This window comes from Psammomys obesus, unplaced genomic scaffold, assembly GCF_907164565.1.
Source record: "Psammomys obesus unplaced genomic scaffold, mPsaObe1.curated_primary_1811, whole genome shotgun sequence".
In the NCBI taxonomy this organism is placed as follows: domain Eukaryota; kingdom Metazoa; phylum Chordata; class Mammalia; order Rodentia; family Muridae; genus Psammomys; species Psammomys obesus.
The window spans coordinates 8,346,124-8,362,656 of record NW_026596166.1 but is presented as its reverse complement, the minus strand read 5'-3'; the positions used below and the strand labels follow the sequence as shown (position 1 = coordinate 8,362,656).

At 46.5% G+C, this 16,533-nt stretch overlaps 1 protein-coding gene across 1 annotated transcript in view; it reads right to left on the bottom strand.

Annotated features, from left to right (window-relative positions):
* Positions 1–16,533, bottom strand: part of Rtn1 (reticulon 1) — a 185,912-nt gene that overhangs the window by 83,200 nt on the left and 86,179 nt on the right. The window contains exons 2-3 of the mRNA XM_055595339.1: positions 9,754–10,524; positions 3,094–3,855 (exon numbers count right to left, since the gene is read on the bottom strand). Of these exons, the coding sequence (XP_055451314.1) occupies positions 3,094–3,855; positions 9,754–10,524 (1,533 nt within the window). The remainder of the gene's footprint in view (positions 1–3,093; positions 3,856–9,753; positions 10,525–16,533) is intronic.

Sequence of the window (16,533 nt, the reverse complement as noted above, 5' to 3'; positions counted from 1 at the left end):
TCAGATGCTTGGGAACATGAGGTGGGAGAATTTTAAGTTCAAAATCTGCCTGAGTCAGTTTAGGCTCAGAGTCAGTTTAGGCTCAACCTGGGCGGCTTGGTGAGACCCCGCCTCCGAGAAAATAATAAAAGTAACTAAACTTTGCAAAATGATATGCAGAATATTATATCATTCACATAATAAAAATTCACACGAAATTACTCATTACTTTCTTAACCAATATTTACTTCGTGTAACTTTATTTTTTTAATTGTGTGCGCAGGCGTGTGTGTGTGTGTGTGTGTGTGCATGACTACACTGCTCTCAGAGGACAGGTGGTAGAGTCCCTGGAGCTGGAGTTACAGAGTCTTGAAAGCCACCCACTAGGTGCTGGAAAATGAGTAATAAGTGGTCTTAACTGCTGCATCATCTTTCCAGCCCCATAACTTTTCTTTCTTCCTTCCTTTCTTCCTTCCTTTCTTTCTTTCTTTCTTTCTTTCTTTCTCTCTCTCTCTCTCTCTCTCTCTCCCTCCCTCCCTCTCTCCCTCCCTCCTTCCTTCCTTCCTTCCTGCCTTCCTTTTAGTTTAAAGTATTTTTCCATACAATATGTTACAGACAGACCAGGACTATACCATTATATTTGCAGAGAGAACAAGAAAAATTAAGATAGAAAAGAAGCTATGGCTTTGACAAGCAGGGAGTCATGATTTTCAGCAGGACAGGCTGAGGCAGGATGGTGACAGCTGAGTGCCATAGCCCAGAAATCACCTATCCTGATGAGTCATATTTGGTGTTAAATGTTTTATTGAGGATTTTTAAAATTAGTCTTTCATTTGCACATTCCTGAGAGTTGAGATAACCCTGCAGAAATGAAAAATGGATCTCCCCCTTCAGAGTCTGAGGGCACTAACAGATTGTTCTGGATGTGGGGGTGGGGGGCAAGGAGGGGAACATAGAGCACCAGGAGGGCAGGCCTTCACAGAAGGGAAAAATCAGACACAGGAAATAATATCTTATCTCCAGCTCTATAGCTGCGCAGGGCTCTGAAGGGCAAGAAAACTCCAAATCCCACACCACGAAGCCATCAGATAGCTGAGTCTTATTCTAAACGTTTCCAGGTCCTGAAATGTGGAGCAGTGTCAGGCTTAGGACGAGGAAGCCTACCTGCGATATCATAACCCCGAATATTTACTCGACTGACGCCTCGCTGGGCACAGCAGGAAACCACGAAGCAGCCTTGACCTTACCGTTAAAGGGCAGCCATGCTTGGCTTAACCACCAACCTGCTGGCCAGTGACAGTGATTAAGAGCAGCCTAGGGGAAGCTGGCCAGCACATATGCTCCCTCACCTGCTGAAATAGAGCTGCTAAGGCCAGAGGGAAGCTCAAAGCTCACAAGGCTTTCTGGTGGTGCTGAGTCATCCACCCAGGCCTCCAGGGCTTGGCTTCTCCGGATCGGCCTTTTCATACAGTGCAGCTGAGCAGTGAATTTCTGTGGGAGACCGGATTTCAAAGGAACCCTCAGTGCAGAAGAGAGCAGAGGCCGTTCACCCTGGTACCCCTCAATCTTTTGAAAAGACTGCTACTCTCTCCTCTTCGGTGTCTAAACTTGGCAACAGAAGGTCTAAACCATGCGGGGCAGCTTGCACAGAGAGCTGAACGACGCTGAATTGGCCATAAAAGCCCTCACATTCAGAACTCCAGCTGCACAGGTCCTGAGCAGATGTCCCATAAGTCAGCCCCAGCTGCTGCACCTGACATTCAGATTTCCCAGGGAAAGAAGAAGCGGGCCTGCAGATTTCCCCTTTCTCCTCAGGCCTCAGACTCACTTTTTTTTTTTTTTTTTTTTTAAGATAAACACATGTGAGTAGCACTGTGCATAGTGGCTGTTTCAGAAACATTGGCACTAAAGTGGAGACGTGGCTGTTTACGTGTTTCATGACGTGAACGTAGACAGCATGACTGTAGCTCACCCATTTCAGACCCCAGGATGAAGCTGTTCATGTCAAGGCTGTTACCCACAGCTCCCACAAGCCACAAGGCCCTTCCCTATCCCAGTCAGAATAATAATGGCAAAATAATCGAAGTTAGTTTCAACAGTCACCAATCCTATGCCCTCACTCAAATATCCTCCTGTGGCACGCACATAATATACTTTAAATTCTGGAGATAATTATTCGGATAATCAAGAGTCAACAGGGTAGGATTATTGCTCAGAGGCCCCGGGTTGATCCCCCAAACTGGGGGAACAAAACCCCCCACATTATCACCGCCTCCACAACTATATAGAGATTACCTTATTTTATGCCTCCAGGCTCTGCCATCCTAATGTGATAATTTTAAGGTTTCATGTGTTGCCCTTTAATCCATGATAAGAAAGAGTTTATTCTTTAGTTTTATATGAAATGCTTTAGGTTAGCAAAGGCTATATCCCCAAGAGGGTATACTGTGGAAATCATTTATCTTCAAAGAGCAAGATACTTGTAAGGAAACAAAAAGTAGAGAAGATGGACAGCAGCGGTTCTGGAGTGAAGGTGTGCTTTGAGAGCGAGATGAACACTCTAGGTGCTGCTGGGGCACATGAGACACCGTGGGGACCATTTTTGGTGGTGGCTGTCTTTTCTGGTTATCTAGAACTCAAAAACCAAGTATCTCCCTCCTTGGGTATGAGAAAGAAGGCAGCTGGGCTGCCTATGACCCATATAGGAAAAAACGGAACTAAAGGCAGGTTTAGGCATGAAGGAACCTAGTCATGTCGGATCTTTAAATACGTGAAAACCGGAAACAAATCTGGACAGTTCCAAGCAAAGTTTCACTTTTCTCCAAAGGTACCAGTCCCTGGAGTGGGAGGGAGGATGGGGTCACCGATTCAGGTCCCAAGGAGTACACAAACCCCTTCGCGATTGGTGGTTGTGGTGGTTGGGTGGGGGGAGGAGAAATAATGCTTGACTCACAGGGGTGCAGACCGCAGTGGCAATGGACCATCAACCCCAGATTCCCCCCACCCCCCATCGTGGTGACAGCTTTAGCTTCCCTGCAGATACCTCACTCAGGGCACCCCACGAGGGCTCTGGCGGGACAACGCTTCTTGGACCTGAAAAGCTGCCCACTTTACCTTTTTGCTTGTTGAAGAAGGGCAGAGGGGGCATCAGGCAGGGACCAAGCAGCCCGGGACTCTCGGTGGTGGCCTCGGGTCTTTGACTGGAACTCACAGCTTCCTCCTCTGGCTTCTGCTGCTGTGATGTGGGCGGCTCGGGGGCCGGGGCCCCGTCTCCGGAGGACAGCTCGGGACGGGGTTGGAGGTGGGTGGGACCGAAGCTGAGCACCGGGCAGGGCTCCGCGGGGCCCTGGAGGCTGGGCGCACGCTCCTCGGCGGCCCGAGTGCCCGTCTCCTCGCGGATGGCGTCCAGGGCGCTTGGCTTCATCGGGGGTGAGTCCTGCTCGCGCTTGGGGCTCTCCTCCGAGGCCGAGGAGGCGTCGCAGGACTCGATGATGAGCTCGCTGTCCAGCTCGGCCTCGCGCTCCTCGCGCAGGATGCTGTACTGGATGGACGGCGAGGCAGGAGACGGGGGCGGGCCCGACACGTGGCCGAAGCTCACGTAACCGGAGGGCAGCGCATCCTCCGAGGCCATGGGGTCCTCTGACACCAGCTCAATCTCTGAGTCCCCGGACTCTGCACTGCTGGCCTCGTGGTCCAGGGGGCTGGGGATGGTGGGCAGCCCGGATTTGGCCTTGGCTTTGGGTCTTTCAGCCACCTGGCCCGCTGGCCTTGGACTCTCGGTGGTCTCATATGATAACCCCTTGGCTTCTTTAATGGCAGCAATCAGCTCATCCTCGGAGACGCTGCCTTTCCCCTGGGACTCTGCAGCAGATGGTTCTGTCGTCCCACAGAGAGAAGGAGAGCCAGAGAGGCACACACACGGACAGACAGATGGACAGAGAGAGAAGAAATAAAACAAAATTCCATTAGGGGAGATGTTTTGTCGTTGCTTGAGAAACACACATCTCATTAGTACAGAAATAGTCTGTTTCCAGGGCTTTGCTGGAAAGGCAAGCTACCTAAGGAAGGCTAGTTACTGTTGCGGCCCAATGAATTTACATACCTATCCATCTCAATCTAGCTGGGCTTTACATTTCCCATGAGAATGCTTTAATTCTTAAAGCCTAAAATGTAAAGGTTTTGTTGCTTCTCCCCAACCAACCGGGAGGATTATGAGCTCTACCATCCCACCACGGGGCTGGCACCGCGGTGGGCCACTGTTCTGCTTCGTCCACCCCCTCTTGAGGAGACATCAACTCAGAGCCACCTCAACCCCTGGGGCAAGTGTCTGCCTTCTGCGTGGTGTTCCTCCAGATGGCCTGAGGCCACCCTGGCAACCTTGCTGAGTCTGGCTGCTGGGATCACCATGACAACAGTGTTCAGGAGTTTGGGGGTACTGTGTTGCTATAGAACAGACAGGGCCTTTCCTCTGGGTAACTTAGACAGCCATCCCTGGACTTTATGTGGCAAGAACCCATAGCTTCCTACCAAACATTAGGGTCACTGTGGAGTCCTAGGGAGGCAAGAGAACCAAATTATTATGGCTAGCTACATCATCTATAGCTCTAGGATTCTGAGAGAACCCAATAAAGTATTTTAGAGTTTAAAAATTCTCTACAAAGCAGGATCAACTTTTCACATAAGCAGGGACAAAAGCCCAAATGATAAGGGATCACAACACACAAACAGTATGTATAATAACGAAGTAAAGTGCACAGAATGCTAGATGGTAGCAAGTGCCGAGAGGGAAAAGCAGAGTCGGGTAAGGGAATCAGACGTTCCGGACAGGGTGGGATGAGGTTTCAGCTTTAAATAGGTCGGATGAGCTTTTTGTAAGAGGTGGACCTCGACTCAACGCTTGACTTCCAAAGGAACAGTGCCAATGCCTGGAGGTGGGACTCGCCATGATCTAGAGATACCAAAAGGAGGCCTGCATGCCTGGAAGGCCTTGTAGCTAAGGGGAGTGTGGTACAAGAGGTAGAGGCAGGGTGGGTGTGTTGGAGCTTGTGAGGTGGTTGCACTGGAGGAAAGGGCAGTCACTGGAGCGGAGAACGATGCACTCTGTGTTTTAAGTGTCTTCAGTGCCTCTCCCGAAAACATACGTGCAAGTAGCGTTACATGGACCAAAACGTTTATATTGAGGAATATATATATATATATATATATATTGAAAGACCCCAGCCTCACACTAAGTTAAACATAGCTAACGCCATTTTGTGAGACACCACTGTTTTGTAAAACTCTGAAGGCCAGATGAGAAACTGGAAAATTACTGAGAAATCCTAGCTGTGTCACCCACTTGGGATATCTGTGGTCAGGCTGCCCCAGTCATACTAAAAACAGTTTGTGTTAATCACTCTCATAGATATCTGTGAGACTGTTTCAGCTAAGATAGGGAAAAACAAAATAACAGGTGGCGGGCCACGTCAAGGGGTCATCCTACCCCCCTTGACCACCCAGCTCCTGGAATCTTGGTGCCCCTGCCAAACTTTGACGCAAATCGTGGTCTCATGAAAACGTACCAATCAGCCCCCTGTAACCATGCCCTCTCGCTTCTGTACCAGTGCTTCTGCCTCTAAAACCCTATAAAAACCCCAGCTTCCCATCTAGGGGGCGCGCAGGGCTCTCTCGAGTGACCTTGCTGCCCCGAGTACTCGTGAATCAAAATAAAAGCCTCTTGCTGTTTGCATCCGAATGGACTCATTGTTCTTTGGGAGGGGGTCTCTCTGACGGAAGATACCCTCCGGGGATCTTTCAATATATTCATATATGTGTGCAATAAGAATCAGTGAAGAAGTCATGAACTAGAAGGAGAGTGGGAAAGGGCAAAAGGGAGAAATTGGGGGGAGGAAAGGGAAGGGGAAAATGTAATTGTATTACAATCTCAAAATAAAATTAGAAAGCAAAACAACTGCCTCATTCTCTCAAACTTTTTGACAATTTTTGCGTTTACTACCTCAAACTACTTTCATAATTAATTGTTACATAAGCCCTTGCTTGGAAGAGAATATTCTTTGGCCTTGAAAAAAACACGAGGGATGAAATACAGGTTCGAGATAAAGCATACCTCAAGTTACTGTGCTAAGTAAATCATGGAAAACTGCAAATTATATTATTTATAAATTTATATAAAAATGTTTAAAATAAGCAAATACACAGAGACAGACTGTAAATTGATGGTTTCAGGGGATGGGAAAATTGAAAGGTAACCAGAGAAGGACCCGGGTTTCTTTGGGGTTAACAAAAAAGCTCTAAAATGAGATGATGGACTACAACACTGTGAATACACCAAAGACCATTGCAATGCGTGTTTTCAATGGTTGAGTGAGACTGTTATTCTTTTTTAAAGCAAGATGAGATGCAAGGAGGTTTGAATTTGATCTCTGCTCAAGTTGCTGCCCCAAGTCACAATGGATGAGCAAATTAAGTCTAATCATAGCAAAGATGTGGATACCAAGCAGAAAGCGGTTACCTCAAAACCTCAATTCAAGTACTCAGGGAAAGTTCTGGATGGTGTATCTGGAAGGGTCAGCAGGTCACTGGCCCCGGGAAGCAGTTTAAGGCTCATTGTCTCATTGGTGTTATGGATGCTGGAGTCAGTTCTAGAGAGAAAGTGGAAGGATGTGCTAAGAGGACAGGGCGGCAGTGAAGGGTAGAAATTAGGACGACTTAATGAGTTTGGGGGGACCACAGGATGAAAGAAAGGAAATTCAAGAAACACCGAGGACAGAGAAATAAGGGGCCCCAGGGTCTGTTTTAAATGAATGAGAGAAATAGGTCAACAGTCACTCAGGTTGAAGTCGGGTGAGTAAACGAGCCAGGATTCCACAGCACCGAAGCACGGAACTCAGACAATGAGCTGGTCCAATGAGCAGTTTCTGGGACGTGTCTTCCCTCCCTAGGGTGCACCCCCCTCTGCGTTCTGACGGTGAAAGCCCCTGATCGCTTCAGCTAACCGGACTGGCCCAGCTCCTGTTTGTCTGGCATTCCTAGGAGCCCACACTCTGCCTGCTGCTGCACGCTGAAGGAGGTGGGTGGGTATCCAACCATTGTGCCCAGCTGGAGCCTTGGGGATGACGATGTGCTGCGTCTGTGTCTTCATTATCCTCTACCCGACTCTCAATGGCCATACACTTAAAGAAGAGCCAGGGAGCATGTAGCCACTGTCACTGCCCTGGCAGCTTTTTCAGTGCCTGGTACACGGGGGGTAGAAAGAACATTCACGTGAGCCTTCCCTCAGAATGTGAAGACGGTGGTTTACTATTATCATTAGCATGAAAATAACAATAATTATCATTATTGTTGTTTATTATGTTACGTCCACTCATGCTTGCAGGTGATGTATGTGGAGGTCAGAGGTCGATCCTGGGCATCAATCTCTATGTATGACATGGCAGGGTGGTTTCTCCACCCTGCTTGCCAGTTCATTTAGTCTAGCTAGCACATTCTTATACTTCCCTGTCTTCATCCCTATAGCACTGTGGTTACAGATGGGCCAATATGCCCGCCCCCCCAACATTTATGTGGGGGCTAGGGCTCTGAACCGTGATCCTCACCCTTACCTGGCAAGCACTTTACCCAGGGAGCCATCTCCCTGGCCCGGAACCCTGCTTCTTAACCGCAGCTCACGTCTGAGGGGTGCAGCTCACTGTTGCCCTCGGAAATGGTAAGTTAACAGGCGAGGTTCTGGGTGGAGCCCAGACCCCTGTGTTCCGTAACTCTGCCTGGGACTCTTCACAGCTAGGGCTGTTCTCCCCGTTGGGTTGGTAGATTTGGCAAGTAAGAATACAGGACATTGCCCCCAGCTGCGTCCCAGAATGTAAGGGCTATTGCTGAAGACACTACATACTTCTAAGCAGGAATTAGAGTAACTGAGTAGGAACTGACCCTAAAGACTAGCCCTCAGCGTATCCAAAGGTGCTATCGAAGCTGACAAGGGAAAAAAGAAATCAATAGTTCTCTCCAGCTTTAAGACTATAAAACCACAGCAATGACCAGCACAGCAAAATGCTCCTAAGGATGCAAAAGTGCTACTTATGCCTTGGAGGTAACCAAAAGCTATCTAATTGAACTTAAGGCCTGCTCAGTAGGAGGGAATACATGCCTGGAAGCCCAGACAAATAACTGCCTGTGGCTAGAAAGGTCATAGACCCTAGATGTCATGCTTCTCTTTCTTGAATAAACTGCTCAGAAGGCTGGCACTTGCATCCTCCTAAATTAATACAGTTTCTAACCATATTCGAGATAATTATCCTTATACCCACAGGTACCTATACCTCTCACCCCTCACCAAAGAAGCAGATGGAGGCTTGCACCTCAGAGATCCACACCTGGTCCTAAATACAGAAAATAAATTTCGGTGGAGATCCCAGTCCCGATTACTATGTCTACAGTGCATCCGCTACACCTAAGACTCAGGGAACCAAGTAGAAACTTTGTAACACCCAGAGGACCAGGATGCCTCCTGTGAGACAGTGTCTTCTGGACCGGGCAGGGAAGCTGCAGGTAGCATCTTGGCTAGACGGCTGCCTAAAGGAGACCTGCACAATGACAGCGCCAGTCTACATGCCAACCTGCAGGGTGGGATTTCAAAAGGTCCAACCCTAGGTAAAGAGCTATGAACAGATGGTAGGGTGTGGTCTCCTAGGAAGGATGGAAAAGCAGGCGCTGGGCCAATCCCATTAGCTAAATTCACTCTGTGTCTCTCTGTCTCTGTCTCTCTCTCATTCTCTCTCTCACACACATATTCTCTCCTCTCTCCCCCTCCTCCTCCTTGTGAGTGTACAGGTTATGTAGTGTGTGTGTGTGTGTGTGTGTGTGTGTGTGTGCAGCGTGTAGAGGCTAGGAGACAGCCTCAGGTTCTCTTCCTCAGAAGCCATCATCTTATTAAGTTTCTCCCTGAGACTTGGGGCTCCCAGTTCGGCAGGCCTGGCTGACCAGCAGCTCCAGGGATCTGACCACCTCAGCTTCTCTAGTGCTTGGATCCCAAGAATGTGACATCACACTTATCTTTTTGTACCTAGGGGCTAGAAATTGAATTTGGGTCGTCGTGGCAATGTTCACGCACTTTTACTTACTGACCTCTTTCTCTCTAGACCCTAGACTTTCCTCTTTTAAGCAAAGCCATTTTTTTTTCAGTTTCAAATATACAATCGTAGCTGGAATTCAAGGAACTAAAGAGAATAAAGTAACTGTGTGGGGATTGAAGGAAGGGGGAGGATCATTTGTTTTTGAGGTTTCCTTTTCCTTCTTGTACCACTCCTAGAGGAGCCTGAGTCCCTCCTACTCCAACTTTCCGTTACCTGGATGCAGGGCCTGGGTTATGCATATTATATGTCCTAGACAAAGTAGCCCAGCCAACGTGCTCTCCCTATAATGCCTCCAAGAGACCCAGCGGATCATGGGAGAAGAGCCAATCTCAAAGCAGTGGCATCTCCCTGCTCTGAGCTTCAGGGCCGCAGGAGAGTATTAATGCTTCCATTGGTCATCCTTACCACCCTGCCTCACCACCATCACATAAAGATAGAAAACACTTTACAAAAGAAGCTCAAGAGGGCTTTAAGGGGAACGCCAGACTAAAACCTGTGTGTTAATTAAATCACTTAAACTGAATGTGATGTAAAGGCACGTCACAGGCAAGCATTTTGGATGTAAGTCTTCGTCCCTTCGAGCGATGGAACCTCGGCCCTCCACAGGCTGGGGTTTCCCAGGGTGGAAAGTGACCAGTGTCATTACCTGTTCCGGAAGATGGAGGAGTGACAGACCCCGGACTGTCATCTTCAGGCTCCGAGACAGTGACGGTGGGGACGGTGTCAGGACTTGGCTTCAGGCACAGGTCTTGCTTCTCAGGGACAGTCTCGTGTGTGGCAGCCAGGACAGAAGGCTCAATCTCAGTCAGTGTGATCTTGACAGGGGCAGTGACCAGAGGCGCCCTGTGCTGCCCATCAGGGAGCTCATCTATGTAAGGAGCAAAGGTAGATTCTTCAAATAAGTGGTCCTTGATGAGCTTGCCCTCCACGGGAGCTGGTTGCTCGGGTGCCCGGACCCCTCCTGGTGTTGTGGAGACTTCAGTGTCCTTGTCTTTAAAGCCCAAGTCTTTACCTTCTAGCCCAGGTTGATGCTGCTCCTGGCCTTTTGCCTCCTGTGGCCTGGTTATGTCAATGTATTTGTAGACTTCTGCTTTCATCTGGTCCAGGGGGTCAGCTAGGATCTTGTTCACTTCGGTGGACTCAGCAGGAGTCATCTCTATTCCAGAATCAGAACTCAATAAGCCGTGCGGCTCCATCCCAGGCACTTCCGGTAAGGAGGGTCCAGGGGTCCCCAGCTCCTCGGTGCTCTCGGAAGTGGTGACGTGACCATTTTCCTTTTGAAGAATTCCTGTAAAGTATGCAGAGTCCTCCCGGGGTGGATAGCAGACGTCAGAAATCAGGGATGTGTAACACGCCCCTTCCCCGTCTTTGAGTGTTGAAGAAGGGTCATCTAGGGCATCAGAAACAGCCGACACACCTGTCAATCAAAATAGCAACAGAGTGTTAGCAGGCACCAGGCCGGAAGCATTTCTCTCCTACCTAATCTACCAGCTAGCCCTTGCTGAGAAAACACAACATCCTTTCTCTCGACCCTGGCGCATCCGGGACCTGATTTTTCCTTGTCCACCCGATAGTCTACAACTCTGCTATTTTCCAGGCGACAGACCCAAGCAGTTCACTGACTTTCAACATCTGGTACCTTAATATACGGTGAGTTCATTGACTTAGTTTTGTCAAAAAATAAAATAAAAAAAAGGAAACTCCTCACATTGATATTCTTAATAGGCCCTGAAGTGGGGTGGAAATGGAAGTGAGTCTCAGCTTGTACAGGATCGACAGCGTAGACAGCTGGGAAGTGGGAAGGGGCTGCCCGTGGAGGCTCACAGGTCTGTGCCTCAAAGGCTCCAGGGCCTGCCCTTGCACTCTAGGGGCTTCTGCTGCCTTCAGGTTACGACCGTCCTCCTAGTTTGGAGCCTCATCCCAAAGCGTCATTGTCTGAACAGTGTGCTTCTCTATTTCTCCGGGTCCCCTCACTGCCTCTCTCCGGTTCTGCTTCCAGCGAGCTGGCTGGCCTTCCACGAACACCAAAACACCACCCTGGGAATATCCTTCCTTCCGCTGGTGCTCAGGGAAAAACATGCTGGTAAGCTTGAGTTCACAGAACGAACGTTTCTGCCGAGTCGTCTTTCCAGCCCCACTAAGGCACTGGTTGTAGGAGAGGAGGCCGAAGCGGCTCAGCAAGTCTTAAAGGCACTTTAAGCTCGGCGACTTGAAATCAGTCTTCAGGACCCAGACAGTGGAAGAAGAAAACAGCTTCCCACTGTTGTCCTCTGAGGTCCGCAGGTACATCATGGCAATGTGTGACCCCAACCCAATAAAATAAAACTGTTTTATTTATTTTTTATTTTTTTGATGAGGGAAAAAAAAAAAACATTTCTTGACGCTAATAGAAGCAAATAGGTATCAATATCAACTTACTGGGTGCTCGGCAATGGGGTGTTGACCTGATTCTTTCTTGCAATAGTTTTGTACATTAAACCTCAGGGTCTTGATGTCTACATACAAACTACACACGTGTGTAAACGCAGACACAACATCCTAGACACACCCGAAAAATATTCCAGAAAGAGTGATCGTCTTCTGCAAACGTGATCAGTGTGGAAAAACCTGCAATAATACCTCTGACTTCAGTGAAAAATGAGTCAAAGCCAAGCAGCATTCACATGGTGAACATTTGGCCTGTGCAACGGACTGGATGGACACTAGCGAACTTCCAGTGCTTGATGGTGTGAGGGCCAAAAGCACGCCCATGGGACGCTTGCCAACTGCTCTCACATGCCTAGATACAGAAAGCCATCTTTGTCAAGGGATGCACCTTCCTGGACCCCACAGCACACCCTGTGGTTATAAAACAGAAGATTCGAAGATCAGCAGAGGAAGCACAACAGCACAGATGTTCTGTTCTCATCGGATGGCTCTTCCCCCCCCTCCCTCCCATCCCCGGATTCTCTGAGGTGATGCCTCAGAGAGCAGGAGCTTCCCAGATGCCTGCTAAAAGCATGCATGCATGCTAAAGACAGAGTCCAGATCATAACGGGAGTATCTGAGAGTGCATATAAATAGAGCAAACCATGGAGAGAACTCTTTGACCCAAAAGTCTGACCCAGCCAGCTTGATCTTACTCAAAGGCTCTTAACCTTAATTGGAAGAACCTTTGTCCCACCGCAAATACTACCAGCTAGGGAATTAGGAAGAGGAAGAGTCATTGTGAGAACTCCAGTGTTTGTGACAATTATGAAGGTTATAGTTCCAGTTACCAACAACTCAACAGTTTAAAATTCCCTAAAGTCTAAAATTTAAACGAGAAAAACAAGCAAAGAAGCTAAAAACAATCTAGAATCGTAGAGTTAAAAAGCCAAATGCTAAAACCTTGAACAAATCTCTTAAACCGCAATTCCCACCGAGCAGAAGTGATTTTATATGAGTGTTGAGAGATAAACGGCTGGGGAAGAAGCTGGCCGTTTTTGGGCATACACAGAATGATTGGGTGCACGGATACCTACCAGCTAATGATTTTATTTTTTAATGACCGAGGAAGGGGTCCAGGAAATACTATGTGTGAGTCATGGTGGAATAGATCTACCCCAGAGAAAATAAATGAGAACATCTGTGAGGAGAGACATGCGCCCCCTCCTCCGAAAAAGTACAACCATAGCCAATTCATTGTGATATAAGATATCAAAATATAGCTAAATGTTACAAAGTAAACCTCCTGCAGAGAATGCTGCTGTGTAATGGCTATAATCTGCCCTGTAAGTATGCTTTTTCATGTGTTGAATTTTGTGATTTTTTCCCATTACCTCAAATTGTCAGCATGCATATTATAATTTGTTATACCCTGTATTTCAACTTCACATCAAGTTCAAAATTATTGTTATAAATAAATTATGTTATATGTATCGAGACTTCTATTTTCATTTCCTGGTTTCTGGAAATTTCTATGTGAGAACTGTATTTACATCATTTCCACCTCTCCCTCTCCCCTCCCTGGTCCTTCTGTGTCCTCCCACTCCTTCTCTAATGCATGACCTCTTGTTATTATACACATGAGTGCGTGCACACATACACACAGACACAAAACACATGTATGTACATATATATATATATATATATTTATATATCCTGCTGAGTCCACTTTAGTGTTGCTCATATGAAAGTACCCAGGAATAACTGCTTGGGATAACCTATCACAGGGCTTTTCCCTGGAGAAACTGATGCTCTCTCAGCAGCCATTAATGGTATGTAGGTGTTTATTTAGGGGCGGGGCCTTATGAGATCTACCCCTTCCATGTTAGCATGTCGACTGGTCTTGTCATTGTGTGGATCCTGCTTAGGAGAGCACGCTGTTAAGATTTCACGGGCGCAGCTTGCCTGAGTTACACAGAGGGTAACCTCTCATGGCAGATAGCCTGTTCCTCTGGCTCTCGCAGTCTTTCGGCCCCCTCTTCCGTGATATTCCCTGAACCTCTCCTGAAGGGGCTGTGTGTAGATCTATCAACGGGGGGCTCAGTTGTTTTCTGTATGTTGACTGCTTGTGGATTTCTGTAAAGGTTTCCCTCTGCTGAAAAGAAAAAAAAAAAAAAAGGTAGTTTCTTCGGTTCAGGGTGAGCACTATACTTACTGCATAAGGGTAGGTCTTTAGAACATGTTTAGGAATTACACCAGTTTAAGAAAGTGGCAGCAGCAGGCTCTCCTCTAGGTGTCAGGACCCTCTGAGCCAGGAGTAACTGGCTGGGTTTATAGTACCAACCATAAATCCCCTTCCATTGAGCAAGCCTTAAGTCCAGCTAGATGGCTGTTGGCTGGCTACCCACCCCAGCCCCATTGAATATCTCACCGTTCCAGTCACTGCTGTGGTCTAAAGGCTTTACAGTTGTGGGGAACTAATGACTGTTTTTTCTTCCCTGGGCAGCTTGGCTAGCATCCTTAGAAACTATGAGAGCTGGTCCTCAGGGAGGAGGCATCCAGGTCCGTTCCAGTTTGATTCCTTCAGTCCTTCGTCCACAGTGTATGCTGTCTTCAGCCTTACGGTCTAACCCTTCAAGTTCTGGGAGGCAACTAAAGCAACAGCCTATACTATTTGGGGATTCTCCCTCTGTATTGTCCCAGTGGCCCCTTACCAGTTAAACTATTCTGTTTTCCCATGAGCCTTCACAGCACCTGTGTCCTACTACCATCTCCAGAGCGCCCTACCCTGTAACCCCTTTTTATTTTCCTCGTTTCTGCCATCACCCTGGAGTCCAGACTCAGTACCTAAAGATTCTCACCTAAGAGTCACAAATAAGAAAGGACACAGAGTGTTTGTCCTTTGGCATCAGTGTGTTATTTTCTCAGTTTGTTCATTTACCAGAAAACTTCATGCTCTCATTTTTCAGTTCCGTTCTGCATATGCAGCACATTTCCATTACCCATCCATCAGCTGAAGGACATTTCAGTACTTTCCATTTTGCAGCTATTGTAAACAGAGCAGCAACGAACTTGGCTGAGCAGGTATCGGTGGAATAGAGCACCAAGCCCTGTAGGCATATGCCAAGAAGTGGTATGGTAGGGAAATACAGAATAAAACGACTTGAGGATTTCTTCTTACACTAGTCAGAATGGATAAGACAGAAAAAAACAACCAAACACAAGTGTTGATGAGGATGGGAGGGGGGCACTATGGAAAGTGATGTGGAGAATTTTCAAAAAGCTAAAAGCAGACCTCTGTGGTAGTTTGGATGAGATGGCTTCCTTAGTCTAGGGCATTTGATTGCTTTATTTTTATTTTTTAATGATTAAAAAAAACAACTTTTGTGCACTGGTGTTTTGTTTGCACATATGTCCGTATGAGGGTGTTGTATCCCCTGGAACTAAAATTGAGGTGGTTGTGAGCTTCCTGTGCTGGGAATTCGATCCAGGTCCTCTAAAGGAGCAACCAGCGCTCTTAACCACTAAGCCCTAACTTTTATTTTATGTGTATGGATGTTTTGTCTGTCTGTATGTCTGTGTACCACATACGTGCTGTGCCCATAAAGGCCAGCGAGGATTGAAGATACCAAGGACACCAGGCCTTTCTAGACGCAACAGGACTGAGACACTCGTGAACACACAGAGACCATTGCAGCATGCAGAAGGCCTGCACAGGTCTAAGCCAGACGGAAAGAGCGAACCCAAGTCTCCATCCTTAACCGAGCAGCCATCTCCAGCTGACAGCTGCTCACAAAGGGAAGGGAGTTTTCTCCAGTGGACTCTCTAGGTACTCAAACCAGACTTAAGGGTAGGCCCCGTTCCCAGCAGAAAGGAGATGCCCAACACAAATGAAGTCAGTGGTGTAGGGGAATTTCTTTTTCCTTACAGGGCTTTTGCCAATTTCGGTTTTCAATTTTGTGTTTTTACGGAAAATTTATGTGCAAATGTATGTGTCTCTGTGTCATTATGTGTTTCCCCTGCTTTCTCATGGGCTCTTCTTTTTTGTTTGTTTGTTTGTTTGTTTTAATTGTCTGTTTTCTAATGAGAGAGAGAAAGAAAGGATGTGGATTTGAGTAGGTAGAAAGGTGGGGAGGATCTGGGAAGAGTTGGGGGAGGGGAAACCGTGATGAGAATATAATGTATGAAAAAAAAACTATTTTCAATAAAAAGTAAAATTATAAATAAAAAAAAGTTCGCTGTTTTGGTAAAGGAAAAGAAGAATAGATTGTAATATTTTTTTATGTAAAATGTAAATTGATTTAATTCTTTTTCAGGATAATACATAAAAAATGTAAGATTTTAAAATACATAATTCTAGTACGTAGTTACACGAATATAATATAAAACTAGCAGAGTCTAATGTGTTTAACCTTGAAGTTGTGATATGGTTGAGGAGAAGAGGAAGGAGAATCACAAAAGTAAATTTTGTTTGAAAATGCCTCAACCATGCCCCCACAAATTGTAACAAGGCACTTCTAGGTCTTTCAGTCATTTTTTTTTTGTAAATTTAATGAACTAAAACAAGCATTAATATGAATCTATTTTATCTAATACACAAATACATTTCCTCTGCACATTTCAAATTAAAAAGTTGCCTAGATACACCAAAAATTAAATTATATTTTTAGAATAAGAGTTTGAAGATTTTTTTAAAATTCTTTTTGTATTTCATATTTCAAGAAATTTCTTTTCAACACTCTGTATTATGGCATTTAGAACTGTCATTTAGAGCCAGGCATGGTAATGCAAGCCTTTAATCCCAGCACTCAGGGAGGCAAAGGCAAGGCGATCGCTGTGAATTCGAAGCCAAGCCAGGTCTATAAAACAAGTCCAGGCTACACAGAGAAACCCTGTCTTGAAAAAAACAAACACCAAAAACCAATAAATAAATAATCATTTAGAAATATTGTCCAAACTTGTGTAAAGCACATAGCTTATTCTTTCAATTTTTTTCCCCACATTTTAGAAGGAACCAGAT